General features: G+C 31.7%; 2 protein-coding genes across 2 annotated transcripts; both read right to left on the bottom strand.

Annotated features, from left to right (window-relative positions):
* Positions 1-1,579: 1,579 nt before the first annotated feature.
* Positions 1,580-3,274, bottom strand: LOC134696302 (protein mono-ADP-ribosyltransferase PARP12-like). Its single transcript, XM_063558017.1, has 2 exons — positions 2,700-3,274; positions 1,580-1,942 (listed from the first exon to the last, which is right to left on the bottom strand). Exons 1-2 carry the CDS (start codon positions 2,872-2,874, stop codon positions 1,704-1,706), a joined length of 414 nt encoding a protein of 137 aa, XP_063414087.1. The 5' UTR covers positions 2,875-3,274; the 3' UTR covers positions 1,580-1,703.
* Positions 3,275-11,055: 7,781 nt separating this feature from the next.
* LOC134697062 (protein mono-ADP-ribosyltransferase PARP15-like) lies at positions 11,056-15,449 on the bottom strand. Its single transcript, XM_063559080.1, has 6 exons — positions 15,399-15,449; positions 14,724-14,763; positions 14,083-14,180; positions 12,365-12,610; positions 11,711-11,941; positions 11,056-11,244 (listed from the first exon to the last, which is right to left on the bottom strand). The coding sequence occupies exons 3-6, from the start codon at positions 14,161-14,163 to the stop codon at positions 11,173-11,175; spliced, it is 630 nt and encodes a 209-aa protein (XP_063415150.1). The 5' UTR covers positions 14,164-14,180; positions 14,724-14,763; positions 15,399-15,449; the 3' UTR covers positions 11,056-11,172.
* Positions 15,450-15,468: the final 19 nt, after the last annotated feature.

Here is a 15,468-nt window from a genome sequence, read left to right as displayed (position 1 = left end):
GAGCAGCAATAAACTATTATTACTTTACCTTTATCTAAAACAGCAAATGAACTATCTGAATACACTGTCAAAATTTACGCGAGTCTATTTACTTAAATTCAATATAGAAATCGGTTTTATGCAGGAAACTGTACGAAGTTGTACGACAATAACAAGTTTCTTTGTTACACGGTTTGCACCTTTGACTTTATCGTGCACAGTTACCTATCCAAAAGGTTATCTATGCCCATGTCTGTCGAATGACGTTAGAGATTTAATAAATGTATTTTGTGAATATTATAAACTGATAAATCAGTGAATTGGTAGTAATATGATTTATAACTTGTAGTTATTAAAATTTTCATGTTTATACATTTACAAATTACAAACCAAACTACCAAAGCTTCCAACTTGCTCAAAGTAAATTTGACCTTATATGAATTCTGCTGTTCTACGTAATATGGGCTTTTTATGTTGCAGCAAATTAACACACCCTTAGCACTCACATGTTTTGATATAAACGTAACTGTGTATCATAATTCGAATTTTCAAGCAGATAATTGCTCATAAAACATCCTTCCGACGTTCACAGAAAAATAATAATCTGTCAGATATTAGTGCTTGAATTTGAAAATAAATCTTGTCTATATAAAAATGAGAAGATGTAGTTTAATTGTCAATGGGTCAAGTTTCCACAAGAGACCAAATGACAGATAATTACAACTTTAGCCTAGGTCACCATATGAACCTCGTTAATGAGCAAAACTAATACCGCATAGTTAACAATAAAAAAATTAATTTCTGTACGGCTACACACTGCTTGCATTTAATGGAAAACAGTGATGCTCGAATAAAATTCACATTTAAGGACGAGGTTTCAGAGCACTGAGGACTCTAAACATGAAAGAATTTTCCAACTGAGATTTAGGTAATATATTTATTATAACAACAGTTAAGGTATGCATTTGATCTGTCATGTCAACAAAGAAAGTTCAGCGCTTTTGATGATAATATTTCGACATGAGTTGCTTATCGCAAAATGATATATGATACAACGCCTCTAATACTTTGATTTTTTTTTTAAACTGAGAATTTTCTTAACCCAGGTATAGGTTACTTTAGCCGTATTTGGTCTTTTTTGAATTTAGGATCCTCAATGCTCTTCAATTTCGTATTTGTTTGGCTTTCTAACTTTTTTTTATATGAGCGTTACTGATGAGTCATATGTAGACGTAACGCGCGTCTGGCGTACTAAATCATAATCCTAGTACCTTTGATTACTAACAACTTATACAAATATTTAAATGTGGGTAATGTATTTGTGAGTGTAAAATTAGCTTACACCTTACTTTGCCAACATGTATGTGTAAAATGACTATTTTAAGTCAAATACAACGGAACCAATTTTACTACTTCCAATGATCATTTCGTTTGAAATCTAAAACATAAAACAAACCTTTAAGAGCTACCATGTCTTAAATAAGCCTTATTTGCTACCTTTTTGTTGAGTGTATTTTTTTAAGGGGGAATGAGGGTCATTCCAACACCAAACGTATGGACAATAAATAACTAAGTTCCTTTGTCTATATTAAAAGTTTAAACAAGAGAAAACATTTTGACTCAAATATAGATACAAACATATAATGTGTTCTTCATAGTATTATCAAAAATTGTAAAAAAAAAAGGCATCAATATTTTTACAAAATGTATTAAATGATATTTGATCATTTGTATGTTATAATATATTCAGGATAACATTTGACTCTATCGTAAACTACAAATTCTCTTCTACTACCAAATTCTGCAACCACTGAATCAAATAGTTCTGGATGTTTTATACAAGTTTCATCGTAGCACTTCATACATGGTGGCCGTCTGAACTTCGTCATCTGAGTTGTAATGAAAATATCTCCTAAACAAACTCTCATCAGAAACATCTTACTTTCTCCATTTTTATTTTGATCTGAAATGAATATAATAAAAAATGAAAAAATACTGAACCCCGAAGTGAATTCAACATAGCTAGTTTGTAATCAAAAGGTAAAATCAAGAGATAAAAAATATCATACGAATTCAAATGGGTAACAACTTTAGTACAGGCATAATTGAGTTAGCGATAGTGGTTAAATCAGTGGTCGATGGTTTTTATTATGTAAGAAGAAAATCAATACCCTTTGCTGTACACGACTTTAATCGTTGAATAATGGTCAAGACACGAGGAATCAGAAATTGATTGGTTAGATTAAAAAATGTAAACCTTCGACTCATGATTTAGTTCATTGACAGTTGAAACTTAAACAGATTAAGTGTACAATAACAAATGATCATCATCATGTCCGGTGTGTTGCCAATATCGACTGCTCAAGTGTTTGTGTTTATTACAATTATTCAGCTGAATATGAATAACTAGTTTCCTTTCTGTGTATTAAATACATACATCTATAAAATGTTCTACGAAGAAAACGAGCATTCGTGTTTAAAATTAGTCTACAAAATTATTAATCGATATTTATCTCAAATTAAACCTACTGCTTTGGACCTTTTACAGTAACCATTAAAGACCCCCATATGAACAGATAAAATATCTAATACACGACATTATAAGTAAGCCCAGCTTACTTTAAAGAAATATGTATGCCTCAATTGTAATTTCCGAGAATTGACTCAGAATAGTTGGCATGAAAACAAATGAGTAAAATGAATGTCTCAAAACTTTATACCTGTATAGCCTGCAGATTTGGATGCCGTTTCGGCAGTGTACACTCCTGTACCTAACAGTCCCGATGACGCCAGCCGACTGTCTAGACCCTGTTGTATTATAACATCAACTGCATTTACTTTAGTCCCGTGAAACAAATACAACTCATTGATTTCCTCGTGTAAGTGTTTAGTCATTTCTTGATCTAGGTATTTGACTGTGAGTCCAGGGCCTGATGATTTCTTCACATTTTTGAGGGGAGTACAAAGTTGAGTAACATACGCCTTACGAAATGTTCTTTGACACTCCTGAATATACTTCTCGTATAGTAATATATTCTCGATTCTTTCTATTTTCACTATGGTTGATCCTCCTGTACTCTTGAAAGCCTTTGCAATCGATTGGTATGTTTTTGTATCAACACTGGTTACTTTGCAGTGACTGCCTTTTTGTGAAGTATTCCAGTCCTTTATAGTTTGATTACTCTTGAAGTGTGTCCAATATGGTGGTGGTCTTGGTTCTTCTTGATATCTATGAGCAAGGTAGGCTCTTGTTCCTCGTCCTGGTATTATTTGTGACGCTGGAGCTGCACATGCAGTGGCTGAAAAGTACAATACTGTAGCGGGCAGGGGCTTGAAATGCTTCGACCCAAGAGTTTTTACTCAAATATTATGAGTAGTTTGTAAATAACAAAGTCAGTATGACAAGATATGAGCTGGTCAGTATAGGCATTTGCTAAAAGTCACGTAAATAAGTTTCTATATTTTATTCATCTCAAGAATCATATATTTTCAGGTATATTCAAGATATGACAAGATTCTATTCAGTATAATACATCTAGTGATTTATCTCTAACCTCAAGAGATATTTTCTTATTTATCTCTACACTCAAGAGATATTTATTACAATTAACTTATCTCTACACTCAAGAGATAATATGTTGGTGTGACAGAAAAATACATAAAAAGGCTGAGTCCTGCTATCTTAATAAGAAAATAAATTACCTAAGAGAAAATACTAATTTCTAGTAAATTTAGTCAGAAGACCTTTTTCTAACTATTTTTGTAAAAGTTGTAACTGAGACCTCACCAGTTACATAAAAAAAATGTTTATTATTATTAGTTATATTTCAGAGCCTTTCCTGAATAACTAATAATGAAATACAGTTTATACCATTCATAAACTGTTTTGTTTATTATAATTTCCAGACCTTTAGGAAATTATCCCTTAACTTTATTATAATTTCCAGACCTTTAGGAAATTATCCCTTAACTGCCTACTTTCCTATTTAATTCTATTTATTACAAAAAGACAAACGTTAACAATAAACATGAACTTCAATGAACAATTTCAATAATCTTAACTTTAAAATATAAACCAGAAATAAAGCTTTAAAGAGTCCGCTAAAATGAAATATTCCTTTTAAACTTTGAAAACGCTATCTTTACTATTTTCCTTTACAAATTTACCTTTTAAAAAAATAAAGTTTCCATCAAAAATTAACCATTGTGACTAAAATAAATAGCGAGCAAATAAAAATACCAACTGTAAGAACCAAAAGTTTGAGCAGAACTGACGTCCAAGCGTCGAAATTACGTCAATGTTGGATTGTTGGAAAGTTGGAAAATTGTTGGATCGCGCGCTTGCCGTCCAACTAAATATTGAAATTCTATAATAAATTACAACAATCACAATACTATACAACTTAAGTAAGCTTTATATAATAAACATTTTATGCATGGTACTAAACAAATTTCTATGGTAACTAAAATACAACAATATATACAGCGCCACCGGAAGTCACAATACGTAAACAACACTGCGAAAAGTTTGAGTGTCACCGGTGGATCAAAATGTGAAATATCAAGGAAAATGAGCATTAACATCAACAAAACATTGAAGACGTTGATTACAAATACTAAAAGGATTTACAAGAAGTATGTGAAAACAGTTGCCAACACGTAAAAATAGTGTTTTTATTGAACAATCGTCCCAAGTGACACATGGGTTCTACTGCGCATGTCAATACATTTTATTCATAAAATTCAAGCACAGGTGCGTGGAATTTACTACGATTTACTACAGTTTCTACAATTGGATCTTCACAAAATTTCAAGACATACAGTTGGATTATTCAGTGGATTATTACTATGAACTGGTAAATTATTACATGAACTTCAACTGGTTTATCAAATATACAAATGACAGTAATTCAATATTTCTAGAAAACTCATAACATTGTAATTGTTCTAACTTGACTTTATTAAATGTGAATTAAAACTTATTTGCTTCAATTATCATATGTTCCAGACTACAAGCATTACAAGTAGTATTATACTAGTTATTTCACACAATTACTGTTTCCTACATAATAACTTTCATAAAAAATACAGAATATTAAACAGTATGCTCTATTAATACCAATTTTAAAACATACATCAAAATATCTTACAAGTCTACATACTAGACTTGCATGTCCATAACACGTCATAATAAAATACATGTACCCTAGGTTCGTACTCTACATTTTACCCCCTTTCCATTATTTGCGTCCCCGCAAATAGTTTTAACTTATGCAAAAGTTTACAATTAATATTTGAAATATTTTCTTCTGCTTTAAATGCGTTTACTTCAAAATAATATACTTAATTCTGGAACAATTTCAAAATCTGAATAAAGTAATTTTTCTCCTCAACACAAATACATCATAATATAATACCAGATATGTAAAAATCATACATAATTACATTTCTTAATATATATTTTACAGATACACCAGAAGATTCAACATAGTGACCATCAGCATGAGGGCAGTAGATACCAGATACACATACATGTGTACAAAATGTGGAAAATTACTGAACGTTATAAACAAACTGGAACATGGCTAAAAACCAGAGGTTTCCTGAAGGAAAATTTTAGTTACCATGCAAACAGTACCAAAATATTTAAATATAAGTTCAAAATTTTTACTCAAAATTTTACTTTAACACTTAAAAGCTTTTGACTATTTCATAAATAAATTACTTTTAATCTTTCTACTTTCCAAAAATATATTTTCAGTCTAGATAAATTTCTAATAATTTCTATCTTAACCATAAATTACATGTACTTTTGATATTAACAATTCAAATAAACAATATATATAATAACATTTCTATTAAAAAAAATATATTTCTATTAAAAAATTAAAATTACATGTACATCTTAATCAATCTAAAACTAATTGTCTCTTCAAGTAGCTACCAGGGACTTCTTCTGTTTCTTTTGTGCAACTGGAGCTTTGTTGCTAGTGTAGGGGGTGGCTCTGGTGAAGGGGGTGGTTCTGGCGTCAGTTCTTTTTCTTTATTGGTCAAATGTCTACCTATTTCTTCTTTGGATACCCCCTTTCCTGACTCTAAGTGTGAGTCATGAAATTGCAGTCTTCTCATTGCAATTTGGTTATTTACTTCATGTGTGGCTTCACATTTAAATAGCATCTTTGGTTCATGTTCAACAACTTCTGATGAACCAATAACTGTTTCTTTATCATACATGTATGGGTTCATAGTACTACAGGTACTAGTATTACAAGTAACATCTTGACTTATGTTAGCTAGGCTACTATTACTATTAACTAAACATGGTGCCATTGCTAATGGAGATCTTTCTGAAAATTTCTCAGTGGGTTGTAAAATGCAATCTTGGACTGTTTCAGGAGGATCATCAAGTCGGTCAATGAAAACATCAACAAAATTTTCAGACCTTGCAGGAATTTCATAGTAAGCTTCCCCATAAATTTTTCGTATAAATTCATTTCTTTGACCAATTTGTGTACAATGACCAGCATGACCACCGAGCAGTATAATTCCATCTGTTAACTTTATGTCAGCAGGACCCCACTGAGATTTCATCAACACATCTAGTCCTAACAAAGCTTCATCTTCTATATTTGCAACTATAATTTCTGTATTAAAACATAAATTTCCTAATTTAATTTCAAAATTAGCTTTCCCTAGCTCCTTTAGGGGTTTACCATCAGCACAAGCTAAAGAATTAGACTTTTCCAAGATTGGTCTATTAATATGAGGAATTTTATTAAAGGCATACACGGATAATACTGTCCGGACTGCCCCTGTATCTACAGTAAAATTTACCTCAGACCCTTGGATATGTCCTTCGACATAGACTCCATCACTTCGGAGTACTTGTCTTGCAATAACATTACTTGCAACTGATTGTTCAATTCCTAAAACTGGATTAGGAAGAACTAAATTTGTATCTTCTAATGTGACAGAAGATATATTACTATTACTACTAGTTTCCTCTTTACCATTACTATTGCTACTAGTTTCCTCTTTACTATTACTATTGCTACTAGTTTCCTCTTTACTATTACTAATATCTTCCTCTTTACTATTACTATTGCTACTAGTTTCCTCTTTACTATTACTATTGCTACTAGTTTCCTCTTTACTATTACTAAAATTTATACTGCTTGTTGGCTCTTGTACACTAATATTGTCCAATTTATGACCATTTTCATTTAACTTAAGGGCTAACTTCTGGTCAACTAGGTTAACCCTTTCTAGTTTAATGTATATGCGTCTGACCGGCTACTATCATGGTTTTGGGGAGTGTAAGGTTTATTCGTCTGTCTTGGAGGCGTGGTCTTGTTATTCCTATAATCAGTTTCTCTATTGGGATTATCATAACATTTTCTGGCATAATGACCAGGTTTACCACAGTAGTAACATTTTGGGATGTTTTCTGGGTAATTGGTATTTTCTGAGATGTTATTCCTATAATTCCCATTAGGAACATAGGGTGGGGCATTTACATTGAAGGGCTGTCTGTCCAACTGTCCTGCTACTGAAGTCTGCATCTCATTTCTTTTCTTGTCTAGGTACATTTGATCAAACATCTTCTGTAATTCATCTTTGGTTAATGAAATTACATCTTTTACTGAACTTGTGGAATCTGGCTTGTTGAAATTGGTGTTCTCTTTCTTTAGTTGCCTTACTTTGGTATTTCTTCCTGAATTACTTTCATGTGTTTCAGAAGTTGTCTCCTTATAGACAATGACCTCTTGGACTGCTTCCTCTATAGTTTTGGGGTCTTTATGAAGTTCAAGGTAAATTCTCGCTTCAGTATCCGACAGTCCCATTAAAAATCTTTGGAGCAAGTCTTCCTGTCTGATTTTTGCATGTCGGTTAGAATAGGCCTTGTCATATATGCGTTTTAATTCTGCAGCATAGTCTGCAGTGTCTTCATTATATTTCTGGGTACGCCTATTAAATTGTATCTTGTATGCTCTTTTATTTTCAAAGACTCCAAATCTATTCTTAAGTTCTGTAGCTAATTTTGAGTAATTTTTAAGTGTTTTACTATTTAATTGGTCGAACACAAAATCCCCAGCTTCCCCTTGAAGTCTGGTTAACAATTCACCCAATTTATTTCTGTTATCCCAATTTTGTAGGTTTGCTACTGCCTCAAACCTATTAATCCATACCTCCCATTTTTCTTTTCCTGTGAAAGTAGGGAGTTTGGCATTGGAAAACCCAATTTTTGACTTTGATTGTTTACTTTGGGTTAGAACATCTGTGTCAATACTATTAGTATCTATATCAGAGCATGCGTCACTAAATATTTCATCATCAGATTCATCACACTCAGATGCTGATGTAAAATCTAAATTACTATAAGATGTAAAACTTGGTTTACTTTTTCTAACTCTAGAAAATGAATTACTATTATTAGCAATTGTTATACTTTTAGCATGTTTTGGTTGCTCACTTGAAGCATTACTATGCCTATATTGTTTTGTAATGCCAGTAAAAGCATTTTGAATGGCTGTTACTACTTGACCAGTCATATCTTGTATAGCTACTCTGATACTATCATATACCCCAGAATCACCTTGATTTTGAGGTTCTGACTTATTTTCTATATCATTTTGCTTTCTATTTCTGGAGGACATTCTTGGAGAGCAAGTTTTTCTAGGACTTGGCCTCTTACTTAAGTTGGATCTGGGTCTTAAAATTACTGTTTCTTCTTCTTCCTCAGTCTCCATGTTAGACAAGTCATGAGAAACTTCATAAACTTGGTCACTTCCAGTATGACATGGTTCGTCATCAGTGGTATAGACAGTATGGATTTCACTGTCATCTGTTTCTGATTCACCTTGGCTACTATGTCCCTTATTATAGGTGTCGGTCTTTCTTGCACGAACAGACCTTGGTTTACCCATTGCACTGTTACTCTATTACACTTCAAAAGGTTCGTATCACAGGATTCAATAAAGTTTAATGAATCCCACCGAGGATGCCAAAATTATGTAGCGGGCAGGGGCTTGAAATGCTTCGACCCAAGAGTTTTTACTCAAATATTATGAGTAGTTTGTAAATAACAAAGTCAGTATGACAAGATATGAGCTGGTCAGTATAGGCATTTGCTAAAAGTCACGTAAATAAGTTTCTATATTTTATTCATCTCAAGAATCATATATTTTCAGGTATATTCAAGATATGACAAGATTCTATTCAGTATAATACATCTAGTGATTTATCTCTAACCTCAAGAGATATTTTCTTATTTATCTCTACACTCAAGAGATATTTATTACAATTAACTTATCTCTACACTCAAGAGATAATATGTTGGTGTGACAGAAAAATACATAAAAAGGCTGAGTCCTGCTATCTTAATAAGAAAATAAATTACCTAAGAGAAAATACTAATTTCTAGTAAATTTAGTCAGAAGACCTTTTTCTAACTATTTTTGTAAAAGTTGTAACTGAGACCTCACCAGTTACATAAAAAAAATGTTTATTATTATTAGTTATATTTCAGAGCCTTTCCTGAATAACTAATAATGAAATACAGTTTATACCATTCATAAACTGTTTTGTTTATTATAATTTCCAGACCTTTAGGAAATTATCCCTTAACTTTATTATAATTTCCAGACCTTTAGGAAATTATCCCTTAACTGCCTACTTTCCTATTTAATTCTATTTATTACAAAAAGACAAACGTTAACAATAAACATGAACTTCAATGAACAATTTCAATAATCTTAACTTTAAAATATAAACCAGAAATAAAGCTTTAAAGAGTCCGCTAAAATGAAATATTCCTTTTAAACTTTGAAAACGCTATCTTTACTATTTTCCTTTACAAATTTACCTTTTAAAAAAATAAAGTTTCCATCAAAAATTAACCATTGTGACTAAAATAAATAGCGAGCAAATAAAAATACCAACTGTAAGAACCAAAAGTTTGAGCAGAACTGACGTCCAAGCGTCGAAATTACGTCAATGTTGGATTGTTGGAAAGTTGGAAAATTGTTGGATCGCGCGCTTGCCGTCCAACTAAATATTGAAATTCTATAATAAATTACAAAAATCACAATACTATACAACTTAAGTAAGCTTTATATAATAAACATTTTATGCATGGTACTAAACAAATTTCTATGGTAACTAAAATACAACAATATATACAGCGCCACCGGAAGTCACAATACGTAAACAACACTGCGAAAAGTTTGAGTGTCACCGGTGGATCAAAATGTGAAATATCAAGGAAAATGAGCATTAACATCAACAAAACATTGAAGACGTTGATTACAAATACTAAAAGGATTTACAAGAAGTATGTGAAAACAGTTGCCAACACGTAAAAATAGTGTTTTTATTGAACAATCGTCCCAAGTGACACATGGGTTCTACTGCGCATGTCAATACATTTTATTCATAAAATTCAAGCACAGGTGCGTGGAATTTACTACGATTTACTACAGTTTCTACAATTGGATCTTCACAAAATTTCAAGACATACAGTTGGATTATTCAGTGGATTATTACTATGAACTGGTAAATTATTACATGAACTTCAACTGGTTTATCAAATATACAAATGACAGTAATTCAATATTTCTAGAAAACTCATAACATTGTAATTGTTCTAACTTGACTTTATTAAATGTGAATTAAAACTTATTTGCTTCAATTATCATATGTTCCAGACTACAAGCATTACAAGTAGTATTATACTAGTTATTTCACACAATTACTGTTTCCTACATAATAACTTTCATAAAAAATACAGAATATTAAACAGTATGCTCTATTAATACCAATTTTAAAACATACATCAAAATATCTTACAAGTCTACATACTAGACTTGCATGTCCATAACACGTCATAATAAAATACATGTACCCTAGGTTCGTACTCTACAATACATTAAATTCGGTGCATTAGGCGAGTTGCTACGTACATAAGAAATGAAAAAAGCAACTAGTTATACTATCCATTTTGCAAATATCAATAAAGATTATTATGCAGTAGGTTGTTTGCATCTATATACACACTTCCATAAACGACCCTCTTGTAATATCCGATTAAAAAACAATATTATACAAATGCCTCCGTAAATTTTCAAATTACCGTAAATTTATATCATTTTCCATTTTTTGTAAGATATTACAAAGGCATCGAAGTTATAAAGATTATGGAATGATAAATAAGAACAGTTTACCTCCTTGTCCTTGTCCTGCTGAATTTAATTCTGATACGTATGCCTGCAAAATTGAAAATTAAAAAATTGAACTTTACAATAAAAAATCGTATAATTAGACTTCATCTTGAAATTCATTTCAATTTTCATATGCTTGTTCACAAAATGCTGTATCTATTTTTTTGTACAAGCTATGTGTGCTGCAAATAGTTTCAAATATATGTTGTAAACATTTAAGATTAAAACAAAAGATGAAGAATGATTGCCAATGAGACAATTCTTCACAAAAATGCCACCAAATGACACAGATATTAACAATTATATAATTCTTCATTTGTACGAGAAAATGAACAAATAAACATCTCTCAAACTATTTTTTAACACAAAAAAGAAAACACAATATCTTCCAAAACAGACAGAGGATGGCCATACATAGCGTCATGGTTCATGATATTAAAGTAGATTAATACACAAAACATGTATGCAACCAAACGATTTACATCACAATAAAGCAATTATAATATGAGTACCTGCTCAATGGAGGTCCAATCATTTGTTCCACCAAAAATAACAATCTTAACCGTCTTAACAGATGACTGTGCATTATTCGTCTGGAAGTCTCTAATAGCCTTTATTACATTCGAAGCAGCAGTTTTGGGTGGAAATTTCAGAAATCCTGTACCCAGCGCTGGAAAGACTATGCTTTTGACAGAATACTTATTAGCTTCGTCAAGGCATTTTGTCACAAAATTTTCTAGAACCTAGTAAAACATAAAAGTGTCATATGATATTTCGAAAGTAAAATATAAATTATTGTTCCAAAACTGTGTTCTCACAAATTATTAACCAATTCAACTGATCTACACTACAAGGTTTGCCTAATCGATTATCCAAATTCACAAATACATGGAATGCTTTCCTTACAGATTCAAAAAAGGAAACAAAAATGTCCCGTTCAATAAAATTAGGCGGAAGTACATGTATGATAAAAAGAATTCATGTATATGCAGAAGACATTTCATAAAAATATTATCAGAGGTCCATTTAACTGCTATTTTTTAATACATCTATTTTGAATGAAAGTCAATTGGCTTAAGTCAGACATTAATTACATTTAAATAGATGTTTTACAATAATCGTTTTGTAATTTCACTAGTCTTAATTCTAAAGTTAAAAGTACAAACCGTCTCTGGAAGCATCCCACTTTCCCTCTTTGCAAAGAAAGATGTCAAGCACCCATGATAGAGTTTTTTACAATGTAGTGAATGGCCGCCAGTCACAGCAAGGTCCCCAACTTTTATACCATTGGGATAGTTTTTGTCAATTTCCGTCTTTAATCCATTTCCTGCAGCATCATACATGACTTTTGATAGTCCTGGTCTTGTATCCAGTCTCATATCAGACGGACAACTATTGACAATCACGTCAGCCTACGAAACAACGTAAGTACCAACTTTATATCAGACGGACAACTATTGACAATCCCGTCAGCCTACGAAACAACGTAAGTACCAACTTTATATCAGACGGACAACTATTGACAATCACGTCAGCCTACGAAACAACGTAAGTACCAACTTTATATCAGACGGACAACTATTGACAATCCCGTCAGCCTACGAAACAACGTAAGTACCAACTTTATATCAGACGGACAACTATTGACAATCACGTCAGCCTACGAAACAACGTAAGTACCAACTTTATATCAGACGGACAACTATTGACAATCACGTCAGCCTACGAAACAACGTAAGTACCAACTTTATATCAGACGGACAACTATTGACAATCACGTCAGCCTACGAAACAACGTAAGTACCAACTTTATATCAGACGGACAACTATTGACAATCACGTCAGCCTACGAAACAACGTAAGTACCAACTTTATATCAGACGGACAACTATTGACAATCACGTCAGCCTACGAAACAACGTAAGTACAACTTTATATCAGACGGACAACTATTGACAATCACGTCAGCCTACGAAACAACGTAACTACCAAAATTATATGATATATATTGTACTGATATTTTGATTTTTAAAACGGATATTTTGAATATACAATAATTAGAAGATGTGGTACATGTATAACTGCCAATAAGGTACCTCTCTACCACAGACCACATTATATAGAAATTAACATCATACGTACTTCAACAATGGGATAAACTTATATCGCATAGTGAGCTGTAAAACACCCAGAAAGTAATGCAAAACTCCTCACTGAAGATAAGCGTTGGAAAACATGTTCTGTTAATGAGCTTATTGCAAATTGCTCATTTAAATCTTAATATTTATCTAGTCATTGTAAAAAAATATGCATATTGAGAAAACATTCTATATTTAAGGTCTGAAACATTATTTTGTGTGCATGTTTACTAGAATATGTTACACAAACTCATCAGCCTGGTATCTTTGATAAGTTTTAACTATAGATAATACATAAAATTGAGAATGGAAAAGGGGAAATGTAAAAGAGACATAATTACAAGATAACAATAAGTTGTGACCCATGTGATATATTGGAAGGATTAAATGGCTAGTACTGAAATGTCCCTACATGATAAAGATGATGTGGGGCCTCCTTAGCAGAGTGGTCTAATAGTTCTTTAACAGTATTAACTTTCAGCTGTCAACGCTGACGTTGATAGTTCGAACCCTGATCTTGACAGGTGCGTTCTACATCTATCTCAATTGACAAGGATTGGGACTTTTTCTGCCGATGATTGGTGGTTCACTCAAGATACATTCGTCACAATTTGGAATGTTGAAAATTGTGTTAAACACCAATAAACAATCATTATGTCAATCAACATTGATACGTGTGTTTTACTTTTTCATATATTAATTATAAATACATTGCAAGAAGTCTTTCTAGAAATACATATTCTTACTTTTTCAGTTATGATAGACCCTACTGTAATGTTAACACTTATGCTTCCAATCTTTGCATCCAGAGAATTTTGGTTTACCATATCTATTTCTTTGAGACCTTTGAAATTAAAATTTATAAGAAGATAATAGTTCATACCTTGAGTAGACGGTCAATAAACACTTTGTACTACATGTAGATTAAACATACAAATCACATTTGTTTCTTTTTTCTTTTCTTTTTTGTTGTTTAGTTATAAATCAGCCATTTGTAATTACGTTTGATTCCTCTCTTATTTGCATTCATATCATATCTCAATATATTTTATTAATTTACATACAGGAGAATTTCATTTGTAATAAGTACGATTCCACTATTTTTCTCCGTATTTTGTCTTAAAAGTGTATCAAGAAAACGAACGCGACTATCCCAGTTTCTCATTTTATTTCCAATTATACATTTTATAGCATTTTCCTCTGTTTTTATTGATACGGAATGTATATAGTCTTCCTCTTAGTCCTAGTCTCTTTTTTTGGTATCACCTGAGCAAAAATACGAGAATAGACCAAATTTTGTGCAATGTTTACAAATGGTATAAAATAAACAATATGTTGACAAAGATAAAAAAAAATTTAAAATCACATTTTGTTTATATTACATTACCTTTACTAGTCGCCTTTGCTATTGCTTCTTCTTGAAATTCCTGTTAAATCAAGTTTTGAAGCATGACTTTTGCGTTATATCTACCGGCAAATAAATACGATATGAACAAAAGTAATATGTTTAATACGTCAAAGAGACAACAACTTAATACAGGAACAATCCTTAAAAGTCCTTTGCAAAATCTGGTACATTTATTTACTTTAAAAAAAATTACATTCGAAAACCAAAAATATAAGAGAGGCATTCAATTACAAAACTGTATAACCAATTAAGATAATTTCTAAGCTTTAAATTACATCCTCAAGTTAAAATACTCATGTTTATCATTCATTGAGAGTTGAAGTCTTAAAATGGAGAATATGCCAAATAGACAAAAATCCGACTCAAGAGCAGAAAACATGCGAAGGCCGCCATTGGGTCTTAAACGCAGCAAGAAAATCCAGCACCCTAAGACGGGCGTAAGCTGGGCCATAAATTAAAATGTGATTTTGTTCATTTCAACATATATCTATATACTTAAATATTGTATTGTAAAATGATGTGTACTCTTGTAATAACATGTATACATTCAATTGTTCTATAATATGATAGAAAAGTAATGCACATTCAAGTCTGACAGACAGGCACAATTCATAAGATATAGACGAGAGTTTCTGTGTATATTGTTTAGTGTACCTTATATGTACCATCGTCCTCTGTATAAACGATACAGTTCACAACTTTGACTTTTGATATGTAAATTCCG

The sequence above is a fragment of the Mytilus trossulus genome, chromosome 14 (assembly GCF_036588685.1).
Source record: "Mytilus trossulus isolate FHL-02 chromosome 14, PNRI_Mtr1.1.1.hap1, whole genome shotgun sequence".
NCBI lineage: Eukaryota > Metazoa > Mollusca > Bivalvia > Mytilida > Mytilidae > Mytilus > Mytilus trossulus.
Note: the sequence above shows the minus strand (reverse complement) of the source record. Positions and strands in the feature narration are given on the sequence as shown.

Excerpts from the sequence above, each read along its gene's own strand:
- LOC134697062 (XM_063559080.1), bottom strand. The coding sequence starts at position 14,163 with ATGGTAAACCAAAATTCTCTGGATGCAAAGATTGGAAGCATAAGTGTT. Across the intron at positions 11,942-12,364 it reads GTGGGATGCTTCCAGAGACG|GTTCTAGAAAATTTTGTGAC; the intron begins GTTTGTACTTTT and ends ATGTTTTACTAG. Across the intron at positions 11,245-11,710 it reads ATTGGACCTCCATTGAGCAG|GCATACGTATCAGAATTAAA; the intron begins GTACTCATATTA and ends TCAATTTTGCAG.
- LOC134696302 (XM_063558017.1), bottom strand. The coding sequence starts at position 2,874 with ATGACTAAACACTTACACGAGGAAATCAATGAGTTGTATTTGTTTCAC. Across the intron at positions 1,943-2,699 it reads CAAATCTGCAGGCTATACAG|ATCAAAATAAAAATGGAGAA; the intron begins GTATAAAGTTTT and ends TATTCATTTCAG.